Consider the following 14,618-nt stretch of genomic DNA (forward strand, 5'->3'; position numbering starts at 1 on the left):
AAAAATTAGTCTATTTTCCACTACTTTCAGCCTCTGTACCGGGCAACTCCCAACTGTTTAACTCCTGACTGGACATCTCATCGCCGGACTTTTCCATACTATGTGGCTCAGTACTGCTAAGCTCAAGTTCCTTACTACCCCGTAAGGACTTCATGCACTCTTCATCCATTTTATGCAGAAATTGTACTGTCCCTGTTGCCTCTGACACATTCATTCCGTTTTTAAAGTCTGGACATCCAGGCCCCCACAGTGTGCTACTAAGTGTACTTTTAGAAAAGGAAGTTTCTGATACACCTTCTGCTGGTTGAAAATAAGACATGGTTGCCAGTTCAGGTCTAATGGTAAGATTTTTTTTAGGCCTGGAAAAAAAGAACACATATTTGATTTATTTCACCAAAGCATCATCTCCAATTTTATGTTTTTTCAGAACTAAAATATTCTTAAACTTCAGCAAATATTTTTTGCAGCATAATATTCAATACAAATATTTAATTTATAAAATTTACTAGAGTAATTATGTATTATAAGTTAATAATTATAATATTTATCTTTATCAGAAGATACTAAAATTTCCTTTCATCTAGAATGTATAAAGTTTGATCAGAATATTGTGGGGCCATGTTAAAAGTCTAAATTGAGCCACTTAGATGTTAATATTTAGCAACCCTGTGTTCTTTCTTTCTTGGGTGTGGACACACACACACACACACACCACACACAAACATATACACATTTAATTTATCATTTAAGCATCATAGATTTAGTAGTGGATGGGATCTTAGAAACCATCTAATCCAACTCTCTCTTTCTACAGCTGAAGAAACTGAACGCTAGAGGAGATTAAGTGACTTAAGCTTATACAGATAACACACATCAAAGGCAAGATTTGAACCCAGCTCCTCTTCCTCAAGAAGAAATGCTTTTCTCATGGTATCATGCCTGCTACCTCCCATGATAAGGCTGTCTCTAAACAAGGGAACTTGAAACAACGATTTTGACTGAATTAAATGATTAAGGCAATCAAATAGGATAGTTCATATGAATATAACCTTAGAGGGTTTTTTTAAATTCTGAAATTATTCTACAACTAACAAATACATTTAAAGTTATTTTCCATGTAACTATTAAATCTAGTATACAATTTAAACATTTCTTAAAATAGGAGAGGAAGGAAACAAGCATTTATTAAATACCTACTACGTATCAGGCACTGTGCTAAGGGCTTTAAAATATTCTCATTTGATCCTCACATCAATGCTGGGAGGTAGTTGCTATTATTATTCTCATTTTACAGTTGAGAAAACTGAGGCAGACAGAGGTTAAGTGACTTGTCCAGAGTCACACAACTAGCAAGTGTCTGAGACTGGGTTTGAATTCAGGTGATCCAGAATCCAGACCTAGTACTCTATTCATAGAGAGGCAATATTCGTAGAAAGAGTACTAGATTGGAATCAGACAGTCTTCTATCAGAACCCTGCTATGTTACTTACTGGGCAGCTAAGTGGTACAATGGATAAAGCACCAAGCTTAAAGTCAGGAACACTCCTTCTTCCTGAGTTCAAATCGGACCTCAGACATATCTGACACTTACTGGCTGTGTGACCTTGGACAAGTTACTTACCACTGTTTGCTTCAGTTTCTACATCTGCAAAATGAGCTAGAGAAGGAAATGGCAAAACATTCTAGTATTTTTGCCAATAAAACCCCAAATGAGGTCATGAAGAGTTGGACCAAACTGAACAACAACAACAAAATGTTACTTACTACCAGTATGATCTTGGGTAAGTTATTGAACCCCCCATGGGCTTCATTGTCTTCCTCCATAAAATGAGGTGGTTGAAATGGATAATTTTTAAGGTCCCTTCCAGCTTTAAATCAATAACCCAAAGAACTTTAAAGATACTTTTTCTCTTGTTTCTAATTTCTTTTGCATTTGGATAAAGTATTCATATTTTTCTTCCAAAGCCCTCTTTGTTTTTCCAACAGAGTTTACCACACATGAACACCTTTTGTTCCATGAGTCAATCATTGTACAAAATAATATTTTTCCTTATTGAAAAGTGTTTTTGGGCTAATGTTACTATAGCTGCTGCTCATTCCTGTTGAAAGTAGCTGCTTTTAAAGGAATTTTGAAAGGCTCGATTTCATAGGGATGACTTTATTAACCCTTAAATTCAATCACAACTGATGTAGAGCAAAGGGAACAGAACCAAGAGAACAATTAATACAATAACAGTGATATGGTAAAAATAAACAACTTGGAAAGATTTAATTCTAATCTACACAGCAACCAAACACAATTCTGGAGGGCTCAAGATGAAGAATACCACCCACCACAAGATCAAGAGGTGATGCAGACGGAGACTTTAAAAATAAATAGTCATTGTGGATTTTTGTTTTGCTCAATTATACATATTTGTAAAAGGGTTTTTGTTTTTTCACAATGAGGGACTAAAAGGCAGGGAGGTAGGAGGGAGAGAACGTGGATCTGAAAATAAAATTTAAGCTTTAAAAATCCAATATGATCTACTGATGCCAATATTGTATCATTTACTATTTATTCATCATAGCTTCTTGATATAATTATACTTCTTTGTGCCACCATGCAAATGAAAACTTTGACCTCATGTGGTTCTTTCCTTCTATTTTAGCCTGAGTAATTAAATAATTCTGAGACTGAAGTAGGTTTAAAACCCATGCCTATAATTTTAAGAAGTGCTTAATAAAATGATATAGGAAACATTTATAGAGAAATTTAGTTAAAAGGAGCTTAGTAGGCAGGACCAATTGTATTGTGGAATACAGAAGCAGGTGTATGTACCATATTTGTTCAGCAGAAACAACTGTTCTGAGAGAAGGAGAGAGAAAGGGAAAGAGAGAGAGAGAATTGGAGGGGAGAGAGAAAGAGAGAGGGAGGGAGAGAGAGAGAGAGAGAGAGAGAGAGAGAGAGAGAGAGAGAGAGAGGAGAGAGAGACGGAGAGAGAGAAAGAGAGAGAGAGACAGACAGACAGAGACAGAGACAGAGAGGAGGGAGGAAATCACCATAAAACAAATCCATCAGGGTGTTTGACATCAACTTGTTACATTAAATAATTTTAATTGAATAATCACCTAATTTAGAACTGATTTAAATATAATTCCTTTAAGGAGAAAGAAAGAATAAGCACTTAACAAATAATTCTGAAAGGAAATGTTTGTTGTTCAGATCTCTGAATGCTTTTCTAGTAGAAGAGGAAATTCTGGAAATACAAAAACAAGTTGCCTTTAAGAAATAATTCATAACCTTTGTCTCCCATGATCACCAAATAAGAAAGTCATATCTAATCTGAGATTCTGTGAAATATCATTCTATTTAAATCCAGAGTCACTCTCCTTTTTAAGCAGGAGTCCACCTAAACACCCAAAAGATGAGTGCATATGAATACAAATATATTTATATATATTTATATGGAGCAGGCACTATCTTCTAGGAAGCTAGAGTGTTTTCTCACATGGAATAAACATCCCAGTTCCTAGGTTTATATGGGGAAATGACCTGAATGCCTTAAAAAATTTTTATAGCTTGGAGATTTCCTGCAAGTTTGTAGAGTGAAAGGTCTACCCACTGTGTATCATGGCACAGTAGAAAGGATTTGGAGCTAGAGGGCCTACGTTCAAATAACAGTTCTACCACTCACCTTGTGTAACCTTGAGCAAATTGCTTAACCTTTCTGGATTTCAGTTTACTTATCTGTAAAATGATTGGAGGATTGGACTACATGAACTATAGGGTCCCTTTAAACTCTAGATCTATAGTCCTACAACCCTTCAAAAAATTGCAGACATACCAAATGAAGTAAAAGAATAATAACAAAATCTTCATGAAAAATTTCTTTGCACAGAAGAAAAGAGAAAGATTTAAAAAAAAATTAAAGCCTCCACACAGGATTATGGATTAAAAGAAACCAAGGAGGGTCAGCTAGGTGGCGCAGTGGATAGAGCACTGGCCCTGGATTCAGGAGGACCTGAATTCAAATCCGACTTCAGACACATAACACTTACTAGCTGTGTGACCCTGGGCAAGTCACTTAACCCCATTGCCTAGCCAAAAACAAAAACAAAAACAAAAAACCAACAACAACAAAAAACCAAAAGAAACCAAGGAGAAAAATCCAAAAATAAAAAAATAAAAATACAAGCAAGGCCTCCAGAATAAAAATTGGATCTATTATTGGGTAATAAGTTCAGTAGTTGAGGTAACAGATTTGGCAGCAATGAAGATGGAATTGAAAAGGCCAGCTAGGTGGCACAATGGATTCAGCACTAGCCCTGAAGTCAGGAGGACCTGAGTTCAAATCCAACCTCAGACCAAACACTTGCCACTTACTAGCTGTGTGACCCTTGACAAGTCACTTAACCCCAATTGCCTTTTAAAAAAAAAAACACCAAGGTGGAATTGGAAATAACAAAGGAGGAACAGGAAAAAAAATCACTCAACAATTTGGAACAATTAATAAATCTACATATTTGCTAAGCTGTTTTGGTGAATGAGAAAATAATACAAGTGACATGAAAATAGCAAATAAACTCATAATAGAATTCAAACTAGATGAACATTTGAGAATGCTTTAAAAAAAAGGTAATGAAACAAGAAGACAGAGCCAGAGAAATAACCTAAGAATTACTGGGTCTCTGAAAAATGTTGAGAGAATTCAAGTGTCATGTTTCAGGAAATTGTATGAGATTTCCCAGAATTGTTAAAAATCAAATGAAAATTCAAATCAGCATACCACACAGGACACCAAAGAAAATGAAACCCAAATTCAATTTGTTCATAATAATCAAAAAAGGAAACATCATTAACAAAAAAAACAATCAGAAACATGAAGGATTTTTCTCCCAGGATGAAAGAACACTGTGTGGTTTTTTGTCATATTTAATGTTATACATAAATGTCAAAAAATGATATGAAAGATACATACCATTTGTGCAGCAGGCAGGAAAAGAGAATAGTGCACTGGTTTCAGAGATTGGAAGACCAGGATTCAGGTCCTACTAAAGAGACCTTGGATAAACCATTGAACCTCTCAACGTTCAAAACAATTTTTATAAATTGCAAAGCAATTGCTGATTGGTATTAACAGAGGGAGTTTTCTAACCAGCAGCTACTTACACCAATGAAATCTTAGCTTTGAGCCAAATAAGCCACCTTAAACCACAAAAAACACTCTATTACAGAAAAAATTTTCCCACAGATTTCATGTGATATGTAACTGTTGCCAAAAAATTCTATCACAACACAGGGATTCCAGATGTTAAAACAGAGATTTGATTATGCTTTTAAGAACAGGTTCAGGGCTCAAAAAAGATAACTCTGAACAAAGATTGTGATTCTAACAAAGCTTTTTATAAACAAAAATTATGTCAGAGAAGCAGGTAAATAACCTTTTAACATATAGTCTCTTAAACCTCTCCTTATAGGTCATAAAAATCACACAGACCTTCACTTTAGTCAGACAGACTTAGTTACATAATAAGAAGTTAAGTTTTCAATGTTGAGAGTTTACACTGGATTCATTGAGAGGAGTAGATTTACATGCTACAAAGATATCTAAAGACAAAGGGGATTCTTCCACAAATGAAGCAAGTTAAGTTATTCTGGGAAACCCCACCTCTCTTTTTTCTTCTTATCTCCAGATTATGACAGTTTTCAGTCACCTTAATAACCTCCTAACTAGGAAAAATGGCCTTGAACCCCACATGTTAAAGATTAATAAAAGGAAATAAAAAATTCTTAAAACAACTCCCAAGCTACTTCAACTTGCTTTCACAGGTTGCAGGTTGGGTCCTCAAAGGGATTTCTACTTAACAAAAGCATTTACTAAGATGTCAAAGCAAAAATGGTAGCTACAAATACCCCCCCCCACACACACACACCTATTAATCTGGTGAGCAATTGTCCACAAACACATGTAGCAAACATGGGAAGAGAAGGCTTAAACTTGAGACTATTATGGTAGTGATGCATACATATGTGATAAAGGTATCTCTTGTTAGAGATATCAGGAACTAGGAGGCCCTTCTTCTCTACACAAAGTCTTCCAACAGTTACCATTGCGTTTAGCATCTCTACTCGTTGAGTTACTCACCCAGTTTCCCAGTCTGCTTTTCTCCATAGTCGCCTCTTTTCTCTGATGCCAAAGACCCTGTTTCATGAAGATATTTCCTCCTTAAAATGACTGCAATTTTTATCCATATCTGTCTGAAGTGTTTGGCTCCCTCACTTGTGTCTCACATTCTTTTGAACCTATGAAACTCTCAAACTTCTGGATGCCAGGCCTGATGGCAGAGGGAGAGTGAAAACATCCTGCCCTGAATTAATCTCATTCACAAAGCCTTCTAGAGGCTGGATTCTACTGGAACTGAGCTCTTTTCCTAGGGTTTAGTTATTTCAAATCTTGATTGTCCAAATTGGTTGATCTTTTGCTTCTGTTTGAGAAAAGTGTTCATGCATCCCAAACAGGCATGGACACATATTTATAATATGTTTAAAACCATGTTGACATTTTGTTTACATTCTGGACTTTCTATGACTATATCATCTGAGGTGGGGAGAAAGAATCCCTACGCTCTCTCTGCTTATACGTTTGCTATCCCCAAATAAATCAACTAGAGCATGTTCTGGCAAAGTCCATGTGGCACAGTTTACAAATGATCTAGAAATTAATATTCTTCCACAAGTATACAGGCCTATCTTAACTTATGGGTCTAGAGATTATACTCATATTCAAACTCATTGTTACACAGTTTTAACAAGCAGACATCATTCTGCAAAAATTTTCAAAGGTTATTTTCTATCACTGTAATTGCAAAGGACTTCCCTAGCCCAAAGACAATAAGTAAAAGAAAAGGGAAAAAAAATCAAGCTTCCCTTCTCAAAGGGAAAGCCTGATCCCTACAGAGCTCCAAGAATATACAGTACTTTTCTAATAGGGTTTAGGGACTTGGGGTCAATATGAAATCAGCCTCTCACCCTTCAGGTGAGAAACCAAACTGCCTTGTCCTGGTGCTTATGTAACAACACAGGTCTCACTGGGCCAAGGTAGCTGGGACCCTCAACCTAAGGATCTGCTCTACTTTGGACCCACTTGTGTAGACCAGGTTTAATCCTGGGAGGGGGGGCAAAATTCTCCTGGACATAGAACATAAATATCTTGATGGCTTCCTGAAACACATATGGAATCTAACTAGAGGTCTGAACTTACCCATTATTACATCAGTCAGGCTAACTTAGAGCAGAAAACAAATTTTTAAAAGTTTCAGAGATATGGGGCTTCCAAATTGGTATTAAGCACTTGGGATTGGTTATTTGGGGTTTCTAGGCCAACAGGCAGTCCATTTGGCTCTCAAATTGTCTGGACTTATATAGCAATGAGAAAAATGGTCTGATTCTGCTTAAAAGCCAAAAATAAATAAAAAAAGAAAGGTATGAATTCCTACTTAGTATGTTCTAAGTGAATTGCTAGGTACCAATATTCTATGGATGCAAATACATACTGTTCATATTAGTCTCTAGATTCATGGTGGATATAAGAATACAATCAATATTAATACCAAAGCTTTCAATCATACAAAAATTGTCTCAAAGGAACTGGCATTGACTTATAAATGAAAACAACAACAACAAGAAAGCAGATTGTTCCTAGAACAGGGGGGAACCCCTAGAAAGAGTAGGTTCAAAATTGGAGTCTAATGACAGTGAGGCAAAAGAGTAACATATGTGTGGCAAAAGCAACTCCAAGTACTGGAGAACTTGGGAGTCCTTTCTAGAGTGCTCATGCAGTTCTCTTCAGGTACATCTCTGCTGCATGGGTTGCTAGCTGGGTTTCCAGGATCTACTCCTCTCCATAGCTGTCTCTTTTCTGCTGAAAGAGGACCCATTCCTCCTTTGTGAATATCCCTTTCTGTAACCGTCTGTCTGGAGTTTATTTCTCTGCTCACTCAGTTGTCCCCTGAACTCTTAAAACACTGAACCACATTGCTTCTGGACTCCACAGCCCAAGAGGGAAGAAAGAAATCCTATCTTCTGCCTACCCCAGAGGTCTCTTGCACAAGTCTCCCAACCTAGAATTGAATTCTGATCTGAGGGTTTCATGATTTAAAGCTCTGATGTCAATGAGATTACTCCCCTCAATTTCTTGAGAAAAGCATTGACACATGCAAGGTTAGGGGCAGTAAAGCATCTTTACATTTAGTTTAATAACTTATCATTACATTTTGGGTTTTCTCTAATTAATTGTGGCACCTCCTTCCCAGACATCTCTACACCATACTGCCTGCATTTTAGTCATTATCCTCTTTCCTCCTCACCCCTCTCCAAGGAATTTTGGGTTCCAGTTCCTGGAAAGTTCTTGCCTATGTCCCAGCTTCCAAATCACTTCCTGTCCATCTCCATATCAAGTCTCCATATCCTGCCTCTTAGCCCCTCTCCCTTTCTAGCTTCCCTTTATGTGCGATCTTCCCCCCACCCCATTAAAATGCAAAATCTTTTAGGTCATAGACTATTATCTTCTGTGCATAATACTGTGCCTGGAATTCACTAAGTGACTGCATCCAGATTTATGAAAACTTACCTTTTCTTCGGTGCTTGGGAGAAAATGAAACAACAAATACACGTGAAGATTAAGAAAATGATGAACGTCAACAATGATATAGTCAGCATTATTTTTAGCTTTACATCTTCTCTTTGAAGAGATTGGCTAATGGTCTCATAAGGGATGTCAGAGACTTAGAGAAAATAAAAAGAAATTAAACAAAAGTAATTAGTTATGTAAGGTACTTTAATACTGTCACACCAAAAGATTAAAATCTTAAAAGAAAATCCAGAACAGAAACTGCTCAGGTTTGAACAAAAAACTTTTACAACGGACTGACCAGTCTATAGTGAACACCTACAGGCGCTGTTTAGGGCAACACAATATTAGAAGCCTGTGTCATAATATAAGCAAAAGAACAATATTTACTAAAACATTGGTTAACGTATATGTAATTGATCTGGACCAAAAGAAACAAAAGAAGAAATCTTACTTTTCGGGAGGTTTTTTTTTAACTGCAAAGATTTTGATTAATTAGTAATCTTGAATTTTTCACCATTAGTCTCTGAGGCCTCTCCAATGTCAGCCATTTAACAAAGCAGAGATGCTAGCTCTTCTATTTAATACTTGTATGTTTTTTGGCCAAGTCACTTAATTTTTATGGACTTTGATTGTTCATATTTGAAATAATATTGTTGGATTAGATAAGTCACTCACCAGAGGTTGCTTCTGGATCTAATATTTTTTTTTTCCAGCATGGCAATTAGGATGAAGTGACTTGCCCAGAGTCACACAGCGAGTAAGTGTTATGTGTCTGAGGCAGCATTTGAACTCAGGTCCTCCTGACTCCAGGGTTGGTGCTTTACCCATTGCACCACCTAGCTGCCCCTTAGACCTAAATCTTCAAACTTTATTTCTCTATTCCAGGGTAACTTGTAAGTTCCTTGAGGCTGGGGACTATTTCTTTATGGTCCTTGTATCTCCAGTGCCTAGCAGTTCTTGGACATAAGACACAACTAAATAAAAGTTTCCTGAACTGAACTGTATTAAAAGAATATCAAAATCAGTATGCTTCAAGATTAGATTATTTTTCTAACTATGTTTTTAAATTTCTCAATGGGAAAAATTTTCTTTGCTACAATTTTTCAAGGTACTTTTTGGGCAGGGTTGCTACAAGTCTATTTTAATGAAAATACTTTCATCCAATTCTAAGCTTATATTTTTCTCTTTGAAAATTATTGATTTAATGAAACAAAGCATTATTAGATTGAATGTCCAGAGTGCTCGTTCAAAATAAAAAGCCAGGGAGATTTAAATTAGGCATCTTCTAGGTTTGTATGACTTAGAGTTGGAAAAGTACTTAGAAATTATATAATTCAGGGGGCAGCTAGGTGGCACAGTGGATAGAGCACCAGCCCTAAAGTCAGGAGGACTTGAGTTCAAATCCAGCCTCAGACCAAACACTTGACACTTACTAGCTGTGTGACTCTGGGCAAGTCACTTAATTCCAATTGCCAAAAACAAAAAAAAAAGAAATTATATAATTCATGCTTTTTGCTCATAAAAGGTGGGTCTCTGAGTTAAGAAGCTGGTAAAGATATGGTGGAAAATGAAGGTGTTGTAAAAACAAAAGATATCAATAAAGTTTTTTTGAAAGAAAAGTTATCTAGCTCCATCTTCTTTTGGAGACAGATATAGAAAGGTAAACATCACACAGAAAAAAAAGTAATGGAGTCAATATTTGAACCATTGTCCTCTAACAACAACTCTAATCTAAGTTAATTATCCAATTCTGACTTCTGGATCCTGTCAATTAGGAAAGAAGGAGTGACATTTTCCTCTTTCCCTAACTTCTGATATTAAAAAAAAACAACTCACTTTTAAAGAACACAATCTACAAACTAAGGGAAAGAAATACATGTAGTTGTCTCTCTAAGATCCTATTCTGACTCAGAAAATATTTGTTTTAGAAATAGCAAAATAAATTATAGTAAAATACGTTATCCTACTGTGTTGTTTTCTGAAGAAAAAAAATGTTGCCCATTAGTTATTGCTTTCTTTACAAAGCACGTTTTTGGCCAAAGGCATTTGTAGCAATTTATGGTGACATAATGGAAACAATCTTGGCACTAACATTATCTTTCACTAAAAGTACCAGAATTAAAAGCAGTTTTTCAGGAGATTCATCTTTCAAGCTTTGTTTGGTATCTCACACCTAAACAATATTCTGCTAATCTGAAATTTCATATACCTTGCTGGTCAATTAAACATCTCAGAGAAAATTAAACAGACAGATATTAGCATTTTGAAGACTTTTGAATTTGAAGCTAAATGATTAACTTATACTTTAAAATTTTATTATCATCCTTAAAAGGTTCTTTTCTCAGTTGCTACAGTTTTCTTTCTTCCTCTCTCTCTCATCATTGCCCTCTCCCTCTGCCTCCTCCTTTCTCTTTCCTTCTCTTTCTTCCCCCTTGTCATTTTGTTTAAAGTTCTATGGCATCTCGGTAAAATGACTCCCAGATTATATTTCAAGTGAACTTCACTTTTGTATTCAGTTTCTTACCTTTACATATATTTAATTGACTAGTGAAATATCCTCAAACTTCTCTGCACAGCTACCTTAAATTATAAGCCACTTGATCTTCATAATTATCCTGGGAAGTAGGTGCTCATGTTACAGCTGAGCAAACTGAAACAGACAGGGTATGTGACTTGCCCAAGATCACATAGCTAGTTAGTATCTGAGGGTAGATTTAAACTCAGATCTTTCTGACCTGAAGCTCAGTGCTCTATCACACTGTATTCCTAACTGCCCCCCGCCATAGCTTAATAACGAGTGAATATAATTATTTTGTGCCTACATAAAATTACATATGTTTTATAAACTATATATGTACATGAAGATCTTTTGGGGCTGATACATAAGACATACAAGGCTATGACTAGGTATGTTTGAGCCTTTGGCAAGGCAATATTCAGATAATCATAGAATCAGAAAAATCTCAGGTTTGTAAGGAAATTCAGAGGTCCAGTAGATAGCTGTATAGAAATGCCTTCTACAACATTCCCAATAACTGATTACCCAACCTTCTCCTGAAGATCTCTAGTTAGAGACAACTCACTACCTCCTGAGGTTGTTTTCTTCCACTTTTTGGATAGCTTGAATTGTTATCAAGTTTTTCCTTACATTGAACCTAAAAATATACCTCTCTGAAACTTCTGTTTTATCTAATGCTGACCTCTGGGCTCAAGTAGAAAGTCTACTTTCTTTTCCAATGACAGCTCTCATGTTCTCTTCCTGCCCTTTACCAAGTCTCTGTCTTATCCAACCTAAATCCTTGTTGCAGTTGCCACAACTTGGATGGCATGGTCTTGAGGTCTATCATCTTCCTGGATACTCTCTTTAAGACACTCTCCAGCTTATCAGTGGCTTTCTTTTAAAAAAAAAATGTGGCACCTAGCACTGAACCCAGTATTCCATATGTGGTCTGAGCAAGACAGTACAGTAGAATTATTTGAGAACAAAGAATGAACAACAATGAGGGTCGTAGATACTATGCAGGTTTATATAATATTGCTATATAGACCTGTCTTTTAAAAGTATTTCATTGATCAACTTTATGCTAAGACAAATGCCTTGACAGTCTCCTTCATTTTTCTTTGTTCCTCATTTCCTGCTAGTGCTTCTCACCTAGATTCTTTCCACCATTCTTCCTCCTTCTAGTTCCTGTATTTCTTTATATGAATATTTTAGTATGCAATGTTTCTCTACCACCTTTCATTTCTTCTGTCCCTTTTGAATAAAGATTGCCAAGCTATATTCTATTCAGGAGTCTCATCCTACCTGATTTCATTATTTCTGAGCAACACTTCCCCATGAATGGGCAATTAGGTGGTGTAGTGGATGGAGCACCAGCCCCAGAGTCAGGAAGACCTGAGTTCAAATTTGGTCTCAAACACTTGCTAGCTATGTGTCCCTGGGTAAGTCACTTAACCTTGTTTGCCTCAGATCCTCATCTGTAGAATGAACTTCAGAAGGAAATAGCAAATCACTCCAGTATCTCAAAATAAAACACCTCAAAACAGGGTCACAAAGAATCACACATGATTGAACAACACTAAGCCTCTTCATTAAAGGTAGAATGGCATAATGGAGCCTAACTGTATTTATATCCATCGCTTTCCAAATAATTCCTTTGCCCCCAAATACACACTTTTGATTGCTTGAATCAGGCATAGGAATTTCAAACCAGAAAGTTCTGAGGAAACACAGAACTGAAAAAAGATTTTTATTTACCACTCTTAGCTCTTTTGATGCTGTGAATGCCCTGTAGGGCACTAAAATCTGGCATACTCTGTCCCACTACAGTAAATAACATTAATATGCAAAACATCGAAATGAGCACATGATCTGATAGTCATTTATTTATACGTTTATTTTTAATGTTTGTTCTTACTTGGAACTGTTGACTCATTTTCATTATTAACTGCTTCCTCATCCATTTCCACTTTCTTAATTTTTGGTGGCATGGGCAGTTCCTCTAACACTGTTAAATTAATAAATATGTAGTTGCAAATTAAAGTAAGTTACCAAAACATCATCTTCTTATTATATAAAATTTTTTATATAAACATGTAAGTGCATTATATGTGTGTATATCTATTGATCAGTTCATGTATTCTCTCTCTCTTTTCTTACATAAAAGATTCACAGACTGAACATGTTGGAAAGAAATATTGCTCTCCTCCACCCTCACTCATGAAATTAAGAAAGACTTTAAGGCAATGACTAAAGTATGCTTCTTCTAGAAAAATGTTGGGGGGGGGGGTTTGGCCTCATTAGGTAATGAGTGACCATTTTACATAACGGTTTGCAATCTTATCTTTTCCTTTTATATTCAGGAATAATAACACAAGTGTTGACCTCTGGGCTCATGGAATTAGTAGGATTTATAGAAATATCAGTTCTCATAAGCTAAAAATTATTTTTGTTGGCTTATTTTATGAAGACTATTTCCGATACTTCACTGTATATGTTTACCCTTATTTAAGTGGTTCCTGTATTGGCCCTTTTCAGGATCACGATTTCTTTCTTCTGTTAAAATATAATAAGATAATATAATCAAAAGACTTGGTTCCTTTAAATTTCTGGTAGAAAGAGAAAAAAAGTATCTGACTCATACTTTAGCAATGTTAAAATATTTTAATTCTTTAACAATTACCACAATTTAGAAACATTTTTACTAGTCTAATTTGCATTAACTGGAGAAAATCTGATTTCAGATCAAGGTACATCCAGATACCTCAAGAAATGCTAACAATTGCTCATTCCTTGGTAGTAGAAAGAACAATTGACTTGGAGTCAGAAGACATGGGTTCAAACCCCAGCTCTTCTACCTACTTGTGTGAATCTGGGCAAGTTACTTAACCTTTCCTTTGGCCTTAGTTTTTTTTTTTTTAATCTGTAAAATGACAAGGTTGGACCAGGTGATCTCTAAGTTTCCTTGAAGCTCTAAACCCTATCGTCCTGTAATTATAAATAAGGATTAGCTTATTCTACAAAAAGAATCCCTATCTCTGTCTGGGGATTCTCTTTCTTTAAGACCCAATTTTGGTACCACTTTCTCAGTGAAAGTTTGGTACAATGGAAAAATCACTGGCTCTGAAGTCAGAGGATCCAGAGTCAAATCCTACCCTTGACACCACCCATGTGACTTTGGTTAAATCATGAAACCTCTCTGGGTCTCAGTTTCTCCATTTACAAAATGAGAGGTTTGGCTTTTGAGTTCCCTTCCAGCTCTTCCATACTCTCAGTTGAAAGTGATCTTTTTCTCCTCATATTTCTCAAAGGACTTTGTCTTTTGCACAAAGTTTTTAGCACTAATCACCTTGTACTTCTTCTATAATTATATAGGAGTGTGTATATGTATGTGCATATGGACATACATACATAATGCATATAAATATACAGGACATATATGAATCTATACATACACACATGTATAATGTGTTTTATATTACAAATATATGTGCACATAAATG

The 14,618-nt window shown here is 35.9% G+C and overlaps 1 protein-coding gene across 1 annotated transcript in view; it reads right to left on the bottom strand.

Annotated features, from left to right (window-relative positions):
* Positions 1-10: 10 nt before the first annotated feature.
* The window catches only part of EQTN (equatorin), a 41,493-nt gene continuing 26,885 nt past the window's right edge, over positions 11-14,618 (bottom strand). Inside the window, exons 6-10 of the mRNA XM_020970034.2 lie at positions 13,618-13,671; positions 13,034-13,123; positions 8,613-8,766; positions 6,129-6,185; positions 11-359 (exon numbers count right to left, since the gene is read on the bottom strand). Of these exons, the coding sequence (XP_020825693.1) occupies positions 11-359; positions 6,129-6,185; positions 8,613-8,766; positions 13,034-13,123; positions 13,618-13,671 (704 nt within the window). The remainder of the gene's footprint in view (positions 360-6,128; positions 6,186-8,612; positions 8,767-13,033; positions 13,124-13,617; positions 13,672-14,618) is intronic.

Source organism: Phascolarctos cinereus, unplaced genomic scaffold (assembly GCF_003287225.1).
Source record: "Phascolarctos cinereus isolate Bilbo 61053 unplaced genomic scaffold, phaCin_HiC Scaffold_4;HRSCAF=312, whole genome shotgun sequence".
NCBI lineage: Eukaryota > Metazoa > Chordata > Mammalia > Diprotodontia > Phascolarctidae > Phascolarctos > Phascolarctos cinereus.